The sequence below is a fragment of the Malaclemys terrapin genome, chromosome 2 (genome assembly GCF_027887155.1).
Source record: "Malaclemys terrapin pileata isolate rMalTer1 chromosome 2, rMalTer1.hap1, whole genome shotgun sequence".
Lineage (NCBI taxonomy): Eukaryota > Metazoa > Chordata > Testudines > Emydidae > Malaclemys > Malaclemys terrapin.
The window spans coordinates 253,805,712-253,821,401 of NC_071506.1; the positions used below are offsets into that span (position 1 = coordinate 253,805,712).

A 15,690-nucleotide genomic window follows, 5' to 3' on the forward strand; every position below is an offset into this window, starting at 1 on the left:
GAACACAAAAGGTTTTCAGATGTTTTTGACTAGCAGAACTCACAAGTACACTCTACCTCGCTATAACGTGACCCGATATAACATGAATTCGGATATAATGCGGTAAAGCAGTGCTCCGGGGGGCGGGGCTGCGCACTCGGGTGGATCAAAGCAAGTTCGATATAATGTGGTTTCACCTATAACGCGGTAAGATTTTTTGGCTCCCAAGGACAGCGTTATATTGAGGTAGAGATGTATCTGCATTCTGTGGCTCCTTCAAGTATCATTGTCCAAGTCTTTCTTTGGTGTAAATTCAGTCACAATCAAATTTGTGGGAAACATCAAAATTGGGAAGGGCAGTAGCACAAACACAGGAAGACAGAACCAAACTGTATCCTGACTTGCAGATATTGGAGCAGTGAGGGTTGTGAGCAGTGAGGTGAGATGTTGAAGCCCTATATCCAGAGAGATATAGAGCCTGATTCAGCTCTCATTGAAGTTAATGGCATAACTCCCATTAACAAGTCTATATACAGACTGCTACAAAATGGGGAGATGTAACCAACCAATTGCACTCATTGTATTAAAATGATCTGACTTTGCTCTTGTCTGTTTATACAAATTTCAGAAGGTTGGCAGTCAATGATAGGTTCAGAACATGAACATGTTTTGAGAACCACTGCTATTGAAAAATAAGTTTCTCTTAGTTTGCATAGAGGTTTTTCATGAGCATATTGCAGTGCACATAGTATACTTGATTGACACTTAAAGGTGTGGGGTTTTTATAATTTTAGGGAGGTGCAAGCAAGCCAACGCTCTGTGGCCATAATTGCAGAGATGATCCATACTGCTAGTCTAGTTCATGATGATGTCATTGATGATGCAAATTCTCGGAGAGGAAAAATGACTGTTAATCAAATCTGGGGGGAGAGAAAGGTGAGTCTGTCATTATATACAGTACTGGTAAAGTGGAGATTTGTATTTGTCATGTTGCTAATACAGTAACTCCTCACTTAATGTCCTCCGGCTCAATGTTGTTTTGAAGTTACGTCGCTGCTCCATTAGGGAACATACTTGTTTAAAGTTGTGCAATGCTCCCTTATAACGTCGCTTGGCTGACTTTACAAGGGAGCATTGCACAAGTTCTTCTCTGCCTCCTCCCCCTCCCTTCCTCCTCCTCTCTCCCCAGTGCTTCCCCCGCCACCAAACAGCTATTTGGCGGTGCTTAGGACTTTCTGAGAGGGAGGGAGCGAGCGAGTGGGGAAGCTGCATACACACACACACACCCCCGCGGCAGGCAGGGCCACCCGGAACGCAGAGGCTTTAGGGGCTGCAGGGCCCTGGGCTAAGGGGGCCCTGGGGCCCTGGCTTGCAGCTCTAAGCCCCTTTCGGAATGCGACCCTGCGAGCACGGGCCGGAGGACTCAAGAGGAGCAGGGGCAGCCGCGCAGCCAGCGGCCGGAGAGAAGCGGCGCTTTGAAGGGGAAAGCGCCACTTCTCTCCGGTTGCGCAGCTGCCCCGCTCCTCCTGAGTCCGCCGGCCTGTGCTCGCAGGGCCCTAAAGGGGCTTTAGAGCTGCAGGGCCCTGCAGCCCCTAAAGCCCCTGCATTCTGGGTGGCCCTGCCTGCCAGGGGAAGAAGGGGGAACTCCCAGAATCGCCACCATGGGTCGGTGCCGCGCTGTGCAGAGCCACTGGCACACCCCCTGCACCAAACAGGAGCTGCCCCAGGTAAGTGCTCTGCACCTTCTGCCTGCCCCAGCCCTGAGCCTCCTCCCGCACCCCCACCTGAGCGCCCTCCCAGACCCCGTACCCCTAGCCCTGAGCCCCAGGAGTAAGCCAGGGGCACCTCCCCACCACATGTGTCTGAAGAAGTGGGTATTCACCCACCAAAGCTTATGCTCCAATATGCTCTGTTAGTCTATAAGGTTCCACAGGACTTTTTGTTGCTTTTTACAGATCCAGACTAACACAGCTACCCCTCTGATACTCCCCACCACAGTACAGTACAGTAGATAATGCCTTTTGTCTGCTCCCAAAAAAATTTCCTTGGAACCTAACCCCCGCATTTACATTAAATCTTATGGGAAAATCGGATTCATTTAACATTGTTTCACTTAAAGTTGCATTTTTCAGGAACATAACTACAACATTAAGTGAGGAGTTACTGTATTTAGTGTGTGTCTCCTTGGCAGTAGTGTGTGGCTATGGTAGAAGCTGGGGATGTTTAGAAAAAGAGGTACAATCTGAGCTGATCACATAATTGTGATCATGTTATAAATTCCTATATACAGGGGATAAAACGGATAAACTTTCTAACCCTACATTTTCAAAGTATAGTGGGAAGATGTTTTTATTATGTGATTCCTATAGACTCTAATGGCAGTTGCATACAGTAGCTAAAATCATGTTGAAATGCTATGAAAATATGCCTCCTTTTAAGTACCTCATGTATTGGTTGAAATAACAAACCAAAAGAGCTTTTACACTAGCATTAGAATTTTCAGGCTTTAAAATGTTAAATATATGCCTTAAGATAGTAAAGGCTTTGCTGTTATCATTCTCTTGTGAAATATGTAAGATGACTAAGCATCTTCCTGAATAATTTTTTTTTCCAAATGCTTTATGAAATCCTGGGGGATGACAAAGATCAATGACACTTCCAAGATTTTTAAGACACTTTAGAACTAACTGACATTACACAAGAACAGTAGCACAGTGACCATACAATACAGTATATAATGGTTAAAACTTATTTATTTACCTCGCAGGTAAAACACGTTCAGATATAGGAAAAAAGAGATCACTGTAAAATGGGAACTCCAAAATGGTTCAAATTTAAATACTGTAACTATTTTTTCCTTTTTTCCAGTTTTCGGTAAGAAATGTACACTTTATGAGGAAAATGATGTAATGTGACTAGACCTGGAAAATATACAGGGAATCAGATTGTCCGTAGTATTTTTTATGTGAAGAGACATTTAAAAAAAAAAAAAAATCTTCTCGTTTTTTTTTTTTTCAGGCTGTTTTAGCTGGTGATTTTATCCTTTCAGCAGCTTCTGTTGCTTTAGCAAGAATTGGAAACACTACTATTATATCGGTATTAAGTCAGGTGATAGAAGATTTGGTGCGTGGTAAGGTTTTTTCTATTTGTATCTTTATACTTCTTTGTCTAAACAATAAACCTAAAAAATAAAGACTTTGTCCCTGCATCTTTGTAGGTGAATTCCTTCAGTTGGGCTCCAAAGAAAATGAAAATGAGAGATTTGCTCACTACCTCGAGAAGACCTTCAAGAAGACTGCAAGTCTTATCGCAAACAGTTGTAAAGCAGTATGTACGTTCTGTCTCTCCTCAAGTTAACATACCTTACTGTAAGCTTCACAGCTAAATTCCCAATTACTCGCTATTTTCTTTGGAAATGCTCCAAACTAGACTCTTCAATTAGTATTTTGCCACAGTCCTAATGGATCTTTGTTTGAGATTTTTATCCCAATTCAGCTGTGCAGCCTCCATTATTGGTTTTCATTCTTTCCTTTCTGTTTTACATGCAGAGACAGACTTTTACTCTTTCCTCACTCACTTCACAGTAAGATCCACTATAGACTCCTGAGCTGATTTCTAAAATGTTAGACGTTTGAGCCTATTTTTAAAATCCATGTCCGAGAACTATTCATCTTAGAATTTGTTGAATATAAGTTTCCTTTCACATCTGTTATTGTGTAGCATAGTAAACTGTAATGCAGAGCCCTACATGAAAACAGTGCAAAAAATGTAAACAGTTTGTGTTCTTCCTATTTAGCATTGCTCTAAATAGGAAATACATTCTCTTCTGCTCCTCATTAAGTCTTATGAATTGAATATGTTTTTAGTTGCATGGGTTGGGGTGACTAAAACAATCATGTCTAGTTCCATTATTGTAAAATGACAGAAGCATAAACTCAAGGACTGAGTCCCAAGCAAACTGACAGTCAGTTAGACCCTGCTATATCCTACTCTCTGTATTTACCACCAAATTCTGTTACTTTCGTTACACAACAAATGAATATTGACTTGCACAGACAAGTTCTTATTTAAAAAAAAGTTTATTACCAGTTCAGAAAATGCAGAAAGTGACAAAAATGTGTTTCTCCCCTCTCCTCCCCCCTCCCCTCCAAAGAGAGCCATAATGTCAGAAAAGGGAAGTGTAGCTGGAACATAACCTTAGACTAATCCTTTTTGAACTGCCTCTTATTGCTAACACACTGTTTTATTGTTAAGTGTTTTATTCTGAAATCAGTGGTACATTCTTGCAATAGAGAGCAGTTGAAAATTGCCTAAATAAAGTGGATTATGTGAACTTTATTATTTTATTATTTCCAATCTTGTAATACCTTATTAGAACACTCTCAGTACAGTATACGTTCCATAAAAATCTGTCTCAGAGGAATCTGGAAATCTGACCAGTTTAAGGAAAATAGAAAACACTCCAGTCACAGTTGCATACAACATTTGGGTATACCTAAATCTCGTAAAGGTTTCATTTCTAACTAAGAGTAATCTATTTCCAAAGCTTCTTAAACTCATGATAGTTTCTTTTGTGTTTCTGAAGCAGATTGGGAATATCCACTGGCAACAAAACACAGATGAAGCATTATTTCTCTTAATTTTTCACTTAGACCTAATGTTGCAACAAAGTTGGGGTCCTTGAAAAAAGGCTACCACCAATCATTGATACCAGATCTACACCTACCTTCAAAACAGTCATGGTTTCAACTGCGTTACTAACTTTATGCAATAGTATCCAAGGATCTAAACTTCAGTGGGGTCTTATATTTTGGAAGTAGAGAATTTTATCTCCCAAAAAGGATTCAGATGTATTTTCTTAGGCAACTCTTTATAGAAACAGATCAGGACATGGATGGTTCATATGAATAGTAATGTGTGATACAGTTTTCCTCTCTAAGGCTCAAATCTTCAGTGAGAATTTTGCCTAAGTAAAGACAGTCACATCAAGCTTCAGACTCACCACATATTCAGTGTAACTGAAAGCTGTTGCTATTGGATAGCAATTTTGACAACCTAAGAAAAGAATTCACAGGGTCTTCCATTCCCATTAGATAGATTCTCATTACAAATTCCACCATTTCAGTTTGCTTATTGGCCTCTCTGAGAGTTTGCACAAAAGCCAAGGATTCAGGGGCATCCATCTAAAGTGAGGTACAGTTGACAGGAAAGAGAGCTTGTTTTACTGTTGCCTTCCGGTACTTGTACTGTGCATAATTAGGTTTTCACCACTGGGAATCTAGCATTTCAGATGCAGCAAAATCACGTTTATAAATAAAAGTGAGGGAGAGGGGATTATCCTTGGGGGCAAAACTATAGCTTTTCACACTATGACAATGACATTTTTTAGTCTTTCCCTCAGTTTCTTTTTTCATAGGTCAGCAAGGATGGGAAGAATGGTACTGATAGCATGAGTGGCAGAAAGTGCCTGGAGCACACTTTCTTGGGACAGTTTGGGCTATTTAAGGAGAGCTGATGGGTTCAGAAGGAGTTCTGCTCTTTGTAGCCAGAAAAATGGTCATCAGAATCATTATCTGTAGCTTGAAAGTGGGGTTTTTAAGTGTCCAAGATGAAGATGACTTCATTCTCAAGGGCAAACTAAGGCTATATTATTGGTGATTGAGAATATCAGTTAGGATAAGTCCTGCTAGCATGAGCCAATTCAGTTCTTGTGTTAAGGGAAGGAATAGACACTCATTGTTTTGGCTGAAAAAAATTACAAACCAATTCTAATGGGATTTTAGTTAGAATTAATCTAGAGAAAGGATGATTGGTGTGTTCCTGGGACAGTGCCTAAACAGGATACGGATGGTCTTTTCCTGTAATTGCACTAGTTATCATCTGCATCCCCAAAGCATTACATTAGAACCAAAATGCCATTGAGGTAACCAAATACACTTTTATAGAAAGTCTATCAAGGGGCTAAAGCTGTCACAGTCTCCAGTGTATATGAACTACATGGTAGATGTGTGCTTAAGCTACGGCCAAAGTAGTATATGTGTGCCACAGTAAATAGTGGCAAATGGCCCTGAGAGTCACTGTAGCCTGAGTTACTGAAAGGCATTTTTCAAGGAGAATATGGGAGTGGAGGATTTCTGCTCAGGAATTCACAGCAATGAAGCACAAATGGAATTCCCAGCTGTCATGAGAAATCTGAGATACCAAATAAGCTTATCAGCTTCTCCCTCTCTTGCCTATATTTCCTGCTATAATTAGATTTCAAAGCCAGGTAAAGATTTACATTCTTCATAAGATACTTTCAAAATAGGGATTTAAAAAAAATATATTTCTTCATTGAAATGAGTATAAAAGTTGCATCAGATATTCGGGCTTCATCTAGCAGGACTTCAGTTTTTACGGACGTAGGCTCTGATCCTACAAGCTGATCTGTGCATGCATATCCCTGTACCCACAAAGAGACCCACTGACCTCAACAGAGCTCCGTGTGGCAATAAGGATTTGTCATAGGGAGTACAATGAAAGGAGAAGTCTGTACTTCTCTATCTAGCCAATGATTCCAAATTTAATTAAGTTTAAATTTCCACTGGGTATGTCTCATGGGGGTCCACTTACACAGAACTCGGTGCAGAATTGGGGCCTAAACTGTGTTAGCTCCTCTTGACATATTAAAGAATGTAATGTCACTGATGGTATGGAACCACCTCAGGCTTTGCATACACATTAAAATAAACTGTAAAGTCCAGTAACCGGTTTGAGCTAATAGAACTACTGTATCAGGTGCATCGGACACTATTACAGAATGTTTGATAAATCCCCTCATTCATTTAAAAAAAATCCACTAAAGTCATTTCCTTTTGATAATCTACTTTCAGTGGAAGAGATTCCAGTTCAACATAGTAACTGTAATTTGAAGTATTAATTATGAGTAGTAAATAACAAGGGATTATATATATAGCCATCAGCTCTGAGGGGCTAGTTCATGAACACCTTTTCCACTATGATTATTCCATGGAGAGTTACACTAGTATAACTATAGCAGTTTAAATTCACACATTAACTTACATGTTAATGGTATAACTTTCCCATGTAGACATCCCATATTGTGCTTCTCTCTTATAGAAATCATGATATGGTCCTGGGTAAGAGGGATACTCAGTAGGAGGTTATGTAGGCCTAAAGCCCTGGCTTTTTATTTTTGTTGTTACCTGAATGTATGTAACTTGAAAAAAGACGAAGTTTTCTAATTTCACAATAACAAAATAATTGTTTTTCTTTTTGTGAACTTCACTTACATAAATGTATTCCATAGCCCTCTCCTCTGCATCTAAATCTTTCTATTTATGCTTCTAAAATTATTCATATCTCCTGTTGGTCCATAGTAAATTATCACTCTGCAGCCACAGTCGTGTCCTGACCTAGATCATTAAATAAATTGAAAAGCTAGTCTCAGCATGACCCTTAAGCTCCCCAACTAGTGACTTGTCTCCATGCCCACTCTTTACCATTTACTGTGAATTTTACTAATGCCCATTTAAACATTCCATTTATACTTGTATTTCACATGTAGATTGGCAAACTAAGGGTACGTCTACACTGCGATTTAAAAAAAAACATAACTGCACGGAGTCTCAGAGCCACAGGCTCAGCTGCAGGGCTATACAATTGTAGTGTAGATGTTTGAGCTCTGGTTGGAGGCCAGGCTCTGGGACCCTTCCCCTTGCAGGACCTCCGAGCCCAGGCTCCAGCTTGAAACATTTGCAATTTATAGCCCCACAGTCCAAGCCTAATGCAGGGGTCTGTTTTGGGACCGGCTCTGTTCAATATCTTCATTAACGACTTAGATATTGGCATAGAAAGTACGCTTATTAAGTTTGCGGATGATACCAAACTGGGAGGGATTGCAACTGCTTTGGAGGACAGGGTCATAATTCAAAATGATGTGGACAAATTGGAGAAATGGTCAGAGTTAAACAGGATGAAGTTTAACAAAGACAAATGCAAAGTGCTCCACTTAGGAAGAAAAAATCAGTTTCACGCATACAGAATGGGAAGAGACTGTCTACGAAGGAGTACGGCAAAAAGGGATCTAGGGGTTATAGTGGACCACAAGCTAAATATGAGTCAACAGTGTGATGCTGTTGCAAAAAAGGCAAACATGATTCTGAGATGTATTAACAGGTGTGTTGTGAGCATGACACGAGAAGTCATTCTTCCGCTCTACTCTGCTCTGGTTAGACCTCAGCTAGAGTATTGTGTCCAGTTTTGGGCACCACATTTCAAGAAAGATGGGGAGAAATTGGAGAGGGTCCAGAGAAGAGCAACAATAATGATTAAAGGTCTTGAGAACATGACCTATGAAGGAAGGCTGAAAGAATTGGGTTTGTTTCATTTGGAAAAGAGAGGACTGAGAGGGGACATTATAGCAGTTTTCAGGTATCTAAAAGGGTGTCATAAGGAGGAGGGAGAAAACTTGTTCACCTTAGCCTCTAAGGATAGAACAAGAAGCAGTGGGCTTAAACTGCAGCAAGGGAGGTCTAGGTTGGACGTTAGGAAAAAGTTCCTAACTGTCAGGGTGTTTAAACACTGGAATAAATTGCCTAGAGAGGTTGTGGAATCTCCATCTCTGGAGATATTTAAGAGTAGGTTAGATAAATGTCTATCAGGGATGGTCTAGACAGTATTTGGTCCTGCCATGCGGGCAGGGGACTGGACTCGATGACCTCTCGAGGTCCCTTCCAGTCCTTGAATCTGTGAATCTAAATAAGCTGATCTGGGTCTTTTATTGCAATGTAAACATACCCTAAGAGCCTGATACTACTCAAAAACTTTACAAAAAATATACAGTCACACACACTCAGCTTGTCTTACTGATTATATTTTATTTATATTACAATAGCAACCAAAATTTGCTAGGCATTGTACAGAGGCATAAGATGATGTAGGACTTGCCTCAAAGAGTTTACTCTCTAAAGAGAGAAGCCTGAAAAGGAGGATAAAAGATTAGGTTCTAGTTTGATACCCCATGCTTATTCCCATCTAAAACCCCCTTGTATCTCAATTCATTTTATCCTTTGATGGTCTCCAGAATTTTGTCTGACTAAAGGCAAACTTTGAGCAAGAAAACTAGGCTACTAACATCTTCCCTCTTTTTATAGACTGAGGCAATGTGAAATGTTGTCTGATGATGAGAGAAGTATCCAGATTCTTTTAGGTCCTTTTAGTATTCTTATGTTTGGAAAGCACAGTGTTAGAGGTTCTTTCATCTTTATTTCTTATGTGTAGGGCCCTACCAAATTCACAACCATGAAAAACACATCACGGATCGTGAAATCTGGTCTCCCCCGTGAAATCTGTATAGTATAGGGTAAAAGCACACAAGACCAGATTTCACGGGGGAGACCAGTGTTTCTCAAGTTGGGGAGTCCTGACCCAAAAGGGAGTTGCAGGGGGTCACAGGGTTATTTTAGGGGGGTCGTGGTATTGCCATCCTTAATTCTGAGCTGCCTTCAGAGCTGGGCAGCTGGAAAGCAGCAGCTGTTGGCCGGACGCTCAGTTCTGAAGGCAGTGCCCTGCCAGCAGCAGTGCAGAAGTAAGGATGTCATGGTATGGTATTGCCACCCTTACTTCTGCGCTGCTGCCTTCAGAGCTGGGCGGCTGGAGAGTAGCAACTGCTGACTAAGGGCCTAGCTCTGCAGGCGGCAGTGCAGAAGTAAGGGTGGCAATACCATACCATGACATCCTTACTTTGTGCTGCTGCTGGCAGCGGCTCTGCCTTCAGAGCTGAGATCCCAGTCAGCCTCTGCTGCTCTCCAGCTACCCAACTCTGAAGGCAGCACTGGTGCCAGCAGCAGCATAGAAGTAAGGGTAGTAGTACCGTGACACCACCAGCCCCAACTCCTTTTTGGGTCAGGACCCCTACAATCACAACACTGTGAAATTTCAGATTTAAATAGCTAAAATCATGAAATTTATTATTTTTAAAATCCTATAACCATGAAATTGACCAAAATGGACTGTGAATTTGGTAGGGCACTACTTATGTGAGTGCATGCTTGCATCATGTTGAAGATATTCTTCAGTGAGAATACCTTATCGAAATTACTTTTTTCAGCTTCTTTTCCATCTTCACAGTCCCCATCAAGGCTTCTGCTACTGTTTTTAAATGATCCTACAACTTTCCCACCTAAGGAACAAAAATGTTTTTTTCTTATCTTTGTATTCCCATGCTGCTCTTCTATTGCATTTTTACTCTTATTTTTACTTGATAAATCAAAATGAATCTTCACTGCTTCCTCTCCTCTTTTAGTAACATTAGTTTGTTTCTATAGTAAGCCAGGATGGATTTTTTTTTCCCCCAACAACCGTAGTTCTGTTGAAAACTAAAATAAATCTGAGTATCAAGTGGAACCAAGTTTGTGCACTTTAAAAAAAAATAATCTATCTACAAGCACACATACAGAATTCTAAAACATTATTTTAAACAGTGTTATGGGCTTATGGTCATCAACTCCCAAATCTCGCTCATCACCCCCTCATTTAATTATACAGAATTCATGCCTCTCTAGACGTTTGTCTTCAGAGAAATTCATCCTTTTGTGTGCACTTAAGTAAAATGTTAATGTATTTTTCCCCAAGGATTACATAAGGGATTTTTTTCTGCCTGCTACTCATGGACAAAGAGCCACATTACCATAGCATGGGTGCAGTTCAAACAGTTCTTAAACCTCAAGATTCCTTATGGCTTGTTCGGAACCAGTGATGATTTGGTCTAGTATTATGTGCCCTTTCCCATCCCAGCCCCCTTTGCCACTAACTCTCCCCAATAATTCAGTGGAAATTTCATCAGCTCATCTCTATTGATAGTTCATTTCTGGACAGTTAACATCTCCCATGAAAATAACATTCCCTCTCTCACTTGTCCTAGTTTGGGCACCACTCTTCCAACTCCATGGTCTCTGTTACTGGGAAGCTTGTAAGATCCATCTACCTACTTGAGCCCTATCCTCCTAGCAATTATGTAAACAGATTCAGGCCCTATGTTGCTGAGCTGCATTAGACAATTAACTTACATGTGTAACACCTCTCATCCCGCTGCATTCCCTCTCCTTACAGTATAATTTGTAACCATAATAAAGTTAATCTCTATCCAGAATTTAATACTGCAGTTCTATTGGGTTTTGTGTTTTCTAATGGGCCTGGAAATAGATATATGTGTGTGTGTGCGCGTGCATAAACAAGGAATTGGGGATGGGGAAAAATGCTCTAAATGTGGCGCTTTCCCCTCTCCCAGATGTTTACTGTGCTTATTATGTTGCACCTACAATCAAACAAATTTCAGGTGAATAATTAGAGCTGTCTTTTTTCTTTTTTTCCTCTTCCTTTCAGGTTTCCATACTAGGCTGCCCTGATCCAAAAGTTCATGAGATTGCATACCAGTATGGAAAAAATGTTGGCATAGCTTTTCAGGTAGTGTATTCTGTTGCTTTTACGGAATTAGTGGGAAGTCTAAAATGCACACTTCTCAAAACTACATTGGAAACCAAACTGGATTGCTGTAATTCTCTGTATACACTTTCTTTTAATTAGACACAGCAATTAAAATGTGTTGTATCATGTTGTTGTTTTTTTAATGTGGTAAAATTTGCTTTTGTGTTTGTCTTCTTCCAGCTAATAGATGATGTGCTAGATTTTACATCATGTGCTGACCAGTTGGGGAAACCAGCATCAGCGGATCTCAAACTTGGATTAGCCACAGGCCCTGTTTTATTTGCTTGCCAACAGGTAGGGTTAAAGAACATTCTCCAAAAATAAAAATCATTGCTGGCTTAAAGGGACACTCTCAACTTGAAATCTAGTCAATTTAAAATATGCTTGGGACATAGCTAGGAGAGATCTCCTCTCCTCTTTACCTAATGAAACATGTACTGGCATTGACTGGTTCCAGCGGGAGCTGCGTTCAGCATTCCTCCATTGGAGAGTGGACTGTTTCTGAGGGCTTGAAGAGAAAGAAGTTAGAACAAGCTTAGATAAGTGGTTTGTTTTTTTCCCCCTTCCTTACATCCCCCAGAACAAAAATAGAGTAAGAGACTAATATGGGTACACACTTGCACAAAGGGGAAGGACGATATGGCAAGAGAGCCGCCATATAGAAAAGACAGGAAGGCAGGGATGGTACTGGCCACATAGAAAGGGAGTGATGTCTAGTGGCCCCTGAGAACAAAACCCTCCATGTTCCACTTGTTTCAATGGGAAATCCCCTAGGAGTCACGAGAACTCGTTCACACCCTGTAAGATCTCTCCTTCCTGAGTGATCATTTTCTAGAGAAAAGGGAAGAGAAGCAGATACAACAGAAAAAAGGAACAGCGAGAGTGGCAGAAGTACAGAAAGAGGATGCAGTGTAGAAATGAACAGCAAGTGCACAGAAAAGGGAAGATACTTGCAGATTGACACAGGACACAGCAGAGGCAGAGACAGTGCACTGCACTATTACAATAATTTGTGTAGTTGATTGATCTGTAGAGTGCTGATGAGTCCAACCCAGAACCTGTTTTATTAAATTAGTATTTTATTTATTTACATTTGTATATTACAGTGTAGGTGCACATGGCATGCAGTGTTTCTCAAGTGCAGCCACCAGTGGATTTGTTTGCAGCCAGGACAGCCTCCAAAGAGTAGGTGGAGATTTGGGGGAGGGGAGGGACAAGAGAAGCAAAGCAGCAGCCCCTCCCTGCAGCACCCAGCTGTTGCTCCTGACTAGCTGCTACAAGATGTGCCACCTTGCTGTTTGCGCTAGCACTGCCAATGGGGATCAGTACCCTGCACCATTCAGCCTCCTCAGGGGTTCTGGGCAGCGCCTCAGGAGCCACGTGGGGCTGGTGTGTGCAGTGCTGGACATGGCTCTGGAGGCAGCTGCAGTGTTCAGTTGTCAGGGCAGCTCCCCTGCTCCCGCCCGGCTCGGGAACCTGGGGCGGGCTCTTAGTGAAGAGCTGCGAGAGACAGGTTTGTCAGAGCAAGAGTTGGTGGCCACACTCTGCAGCTACCAAAATATTTGTTGTGAGAACCCCTGCTCTACTGAGTGGCTAAAGACATAGTGCCTGAGCCGCTTAGAATCTAAGCTAGAAATGGCATGGAGCGGTGACAGCTGGCAAAGGAGGAAGTTTACACACTAAGGTTGTGTGGTTCTGCTTGTCACGAGGTACACGTTAGTGCCACCTTTTTTGTTTAAAAAAAAAAAATTAAGCTCCTAAAGAGTAAGGATTATTGTGGTAAATGGCCATACAGCGGCTGAAAACTATAGATTCTCTGTATCATCTTAAATAAATGGGCTAGTTCCTATTGACGTGAGTTAGACTCATGGATGAAAGAGTTTACATTATTCTTGATATTCAGATTTGTTCATCTGTTAGTAACAAAATTCCCAGCTGAAAATGAATTTTGATTACCGTCTAGCTGGAGCATTATTTAAATACTTTAACAGCTGTTATGGTCAATTCATGTTGTTATTTTCATGCCAAGAATCAGTAGTCTCCCACTACTGCTTGTGTTTAGTCATTTAAGTAGGCTTCTATTCTCAAATCATCTGGGTTTAAGTGCCACTAGCAGCTTTGTAATTATTCGTTCGGGCCACCATTTAGTAATGAAAGAAACTGGAGGAGATAAAATGGTTTAGCTGTAAAAGACCCATTCTCTTATCTATATATCCATCTTAAAATTGTGCTGTCTGTTTTCAGTTAATTTGCTTTTGGTTAGACTCCAATGTTTGCATTTTATTAATTGTTCTAGAGTAGACAAAACCTGAGTTTCCAATATTCAAATAAAGCTAAAAAAAACTGACAAAACATTTTAGGATTTTTATTGATCACAAGTCCAGTGTTTTGTTTACAGGACGCTTCTTAGTGTTCCCCCTTTCACACTCTTTATATCTTGATGACAGAAGGCAATTGTCAGTGCTTCATCAAGCTGTCCTTCCACAGAACATTTTGGAAGGCCTTTTGTGCCCAGAGGAAGGCCTCTTCATTGACAATTTCCTGCTGTTTACAAGAAACTAGTACTGAGCCACACTAGAGACTTACGTATTATTTGTTTACATAAGTTTTAAAAACTGGATCTGGGACTGCAGACACTTACTTGTACTACTAGCAATCAGTGTTAGCCTCAATGCAAATAGATGCATGTCGCCACAGCCCCACACTTTGGACAGGAATTAGCAGTGGGCAACAAAGTGCAGCACAACTCTCCTGTGTGGACTCTGCAGCAGGCTTACATTAATGTGAACTAGGAATCTTTTAGAAGTTGGATATTGGTTTCCTTAAGAGAATTTATCAAGAAGTGGGAATTTCCCCTTTTTGCACAGAATAGTTAAACGTTAAAGTTCTCATACATTTTCAATCCTATTCTTTTTAAGAAGTGATTTTAGAATTAACATAAGCACTCCTTTCAAAGGTTTATACATTAGCTGTTATGTGCAGAGTTAAAGGCTAAGAATAGCTTTGTGTGAAAGGTCTGGTTTTTCTATATTTTTGCAAGTTAAATGTAGACTATCAAAGCAGATGCAGCTAACTAATAAATAACGTAAGAGCAGAGATGTATAATATGCACATTGTAATTAAAATTGCCATAATACAGTAAGAAAGTTGGAATCCATAGAAAACCCAGCGAGCACTAACATTTGTTTGTAGGTTCTGCCTAAGAAAACTGTTTGAAAGCAGTGGGAGGAACATTGTCATTAGAGAAAAATAGGTCCCCAACACAAAATTTCTCAATTCAATATACATTGATACTGAAGGCTACACAAGGAAAGCTGATCAGCCTTTAGAAATGTATAGCACAAGTTAAATTTTTGCTTGATCCTAGCTGTCGCCTGATGAGGAAAAAAAGCTCTTTATTTTTATAAAGCAGCACACTGATGCTGAGAAATGTGTTCTAAAATACAGCATCTGGAGGAAGTAAGGGCTAGTAGCTGTTTGGATTTATGATAGTGATTTACCCAGACACTGCACTTTAGACTGGCTGACTTGTAGAGTAAGACTTATAAAAGTGTAGTTAATGAGTGAGAGGCTGAGAACACAAAATATCCTACATTTTAAATGTTCAGATTTTATATGAAAAGCCAAGGTGATTAACTACATTAAGTATTCCTTAAATATTAAGATAAATACCTATGGTGTTATCCTAGAATGTAAAGCAGGGGTCAGCAACCTTTCAGAAGTGGTGTGCTGAGTCTTCATTTATTCACTCTAATTTGTTTTGCAGGCCAGCAATATATTTTAATGTTTTTAGAAGGTCTCTATAAGTCTATAATAAATAAGGTTTTTAAAATGTTTAAGAAGCTTCATTTAAAATTAAATTAAAATGCAGAGCCCCCCCCAGACTAGTGGCCAGGACCCAGGCAGTGTGAGTGCCACTGAAAATCAGCTTGTGTGCTGCCTATGGCACACATGCCATAGGTTGCCTACCCCAATGTAAACCATGATGGGGAGAGTCTAGTATGCATTTCTGAACATTTATACCCTGTCTACACTGCATTTAAACACCCACAGCTGGTCTGGATCAGCCTGCCTGAGCCCAACACTTCTGTATTGCAATTTTATAGCCCCTCCTTACCAGTCTAGGTCAGCTGACTGGACCAGCTGCAGCTGTTTTATTGCAATAGAGACATCAAGTTGGTTAGAGGATAGTGGTTTGGTATTGAACTATTAGCTAGATACTAC

At 40.5% G+C, this 15,690-nt stretch overlaps 1 protein-coding gene across 5 annotated transcripts in view; it reads left to right on the forward strand.

Annotated features, from left to right (window-relative positions):
• The window catches only part of PDSS1 (decaprenyl diphosphate synthase subunit 1), a 34,933-nt gene that overhangs the window by 16,624 nt on the left and 2,619 nt on the right, over positions 1-15,690 (forward strand). For 4 of the 5 annotated variants that reach the window (XM_054020753.1, XM_054020756.1, XM_054020757.1 and 1 more), the window contains 5 exons: positions 774-915; positions 2,998-3,109; positions 3,197-3,306; positions 11,365-11,445; positions 11,647-11,760. In XM_054020753.1, coding sequence (XP_053876728.1) covers positions 774-915; positions 2,998-3,109; positions 3,197-3,306; positions 11,365-11,445; positions 11,647-11,760 — 559 coding nt within the window. Of the gene's footprint in view, positions 1-773; positions 916-2,997; positions 3,110-3,196; positions 3,311-11,364; positions 11,446-11,646; positions 11,761-15,690 lie in introns of all 5 variants that reach the window. The other variant, XM_054020754.1, reaches the window with a different exon arrangement.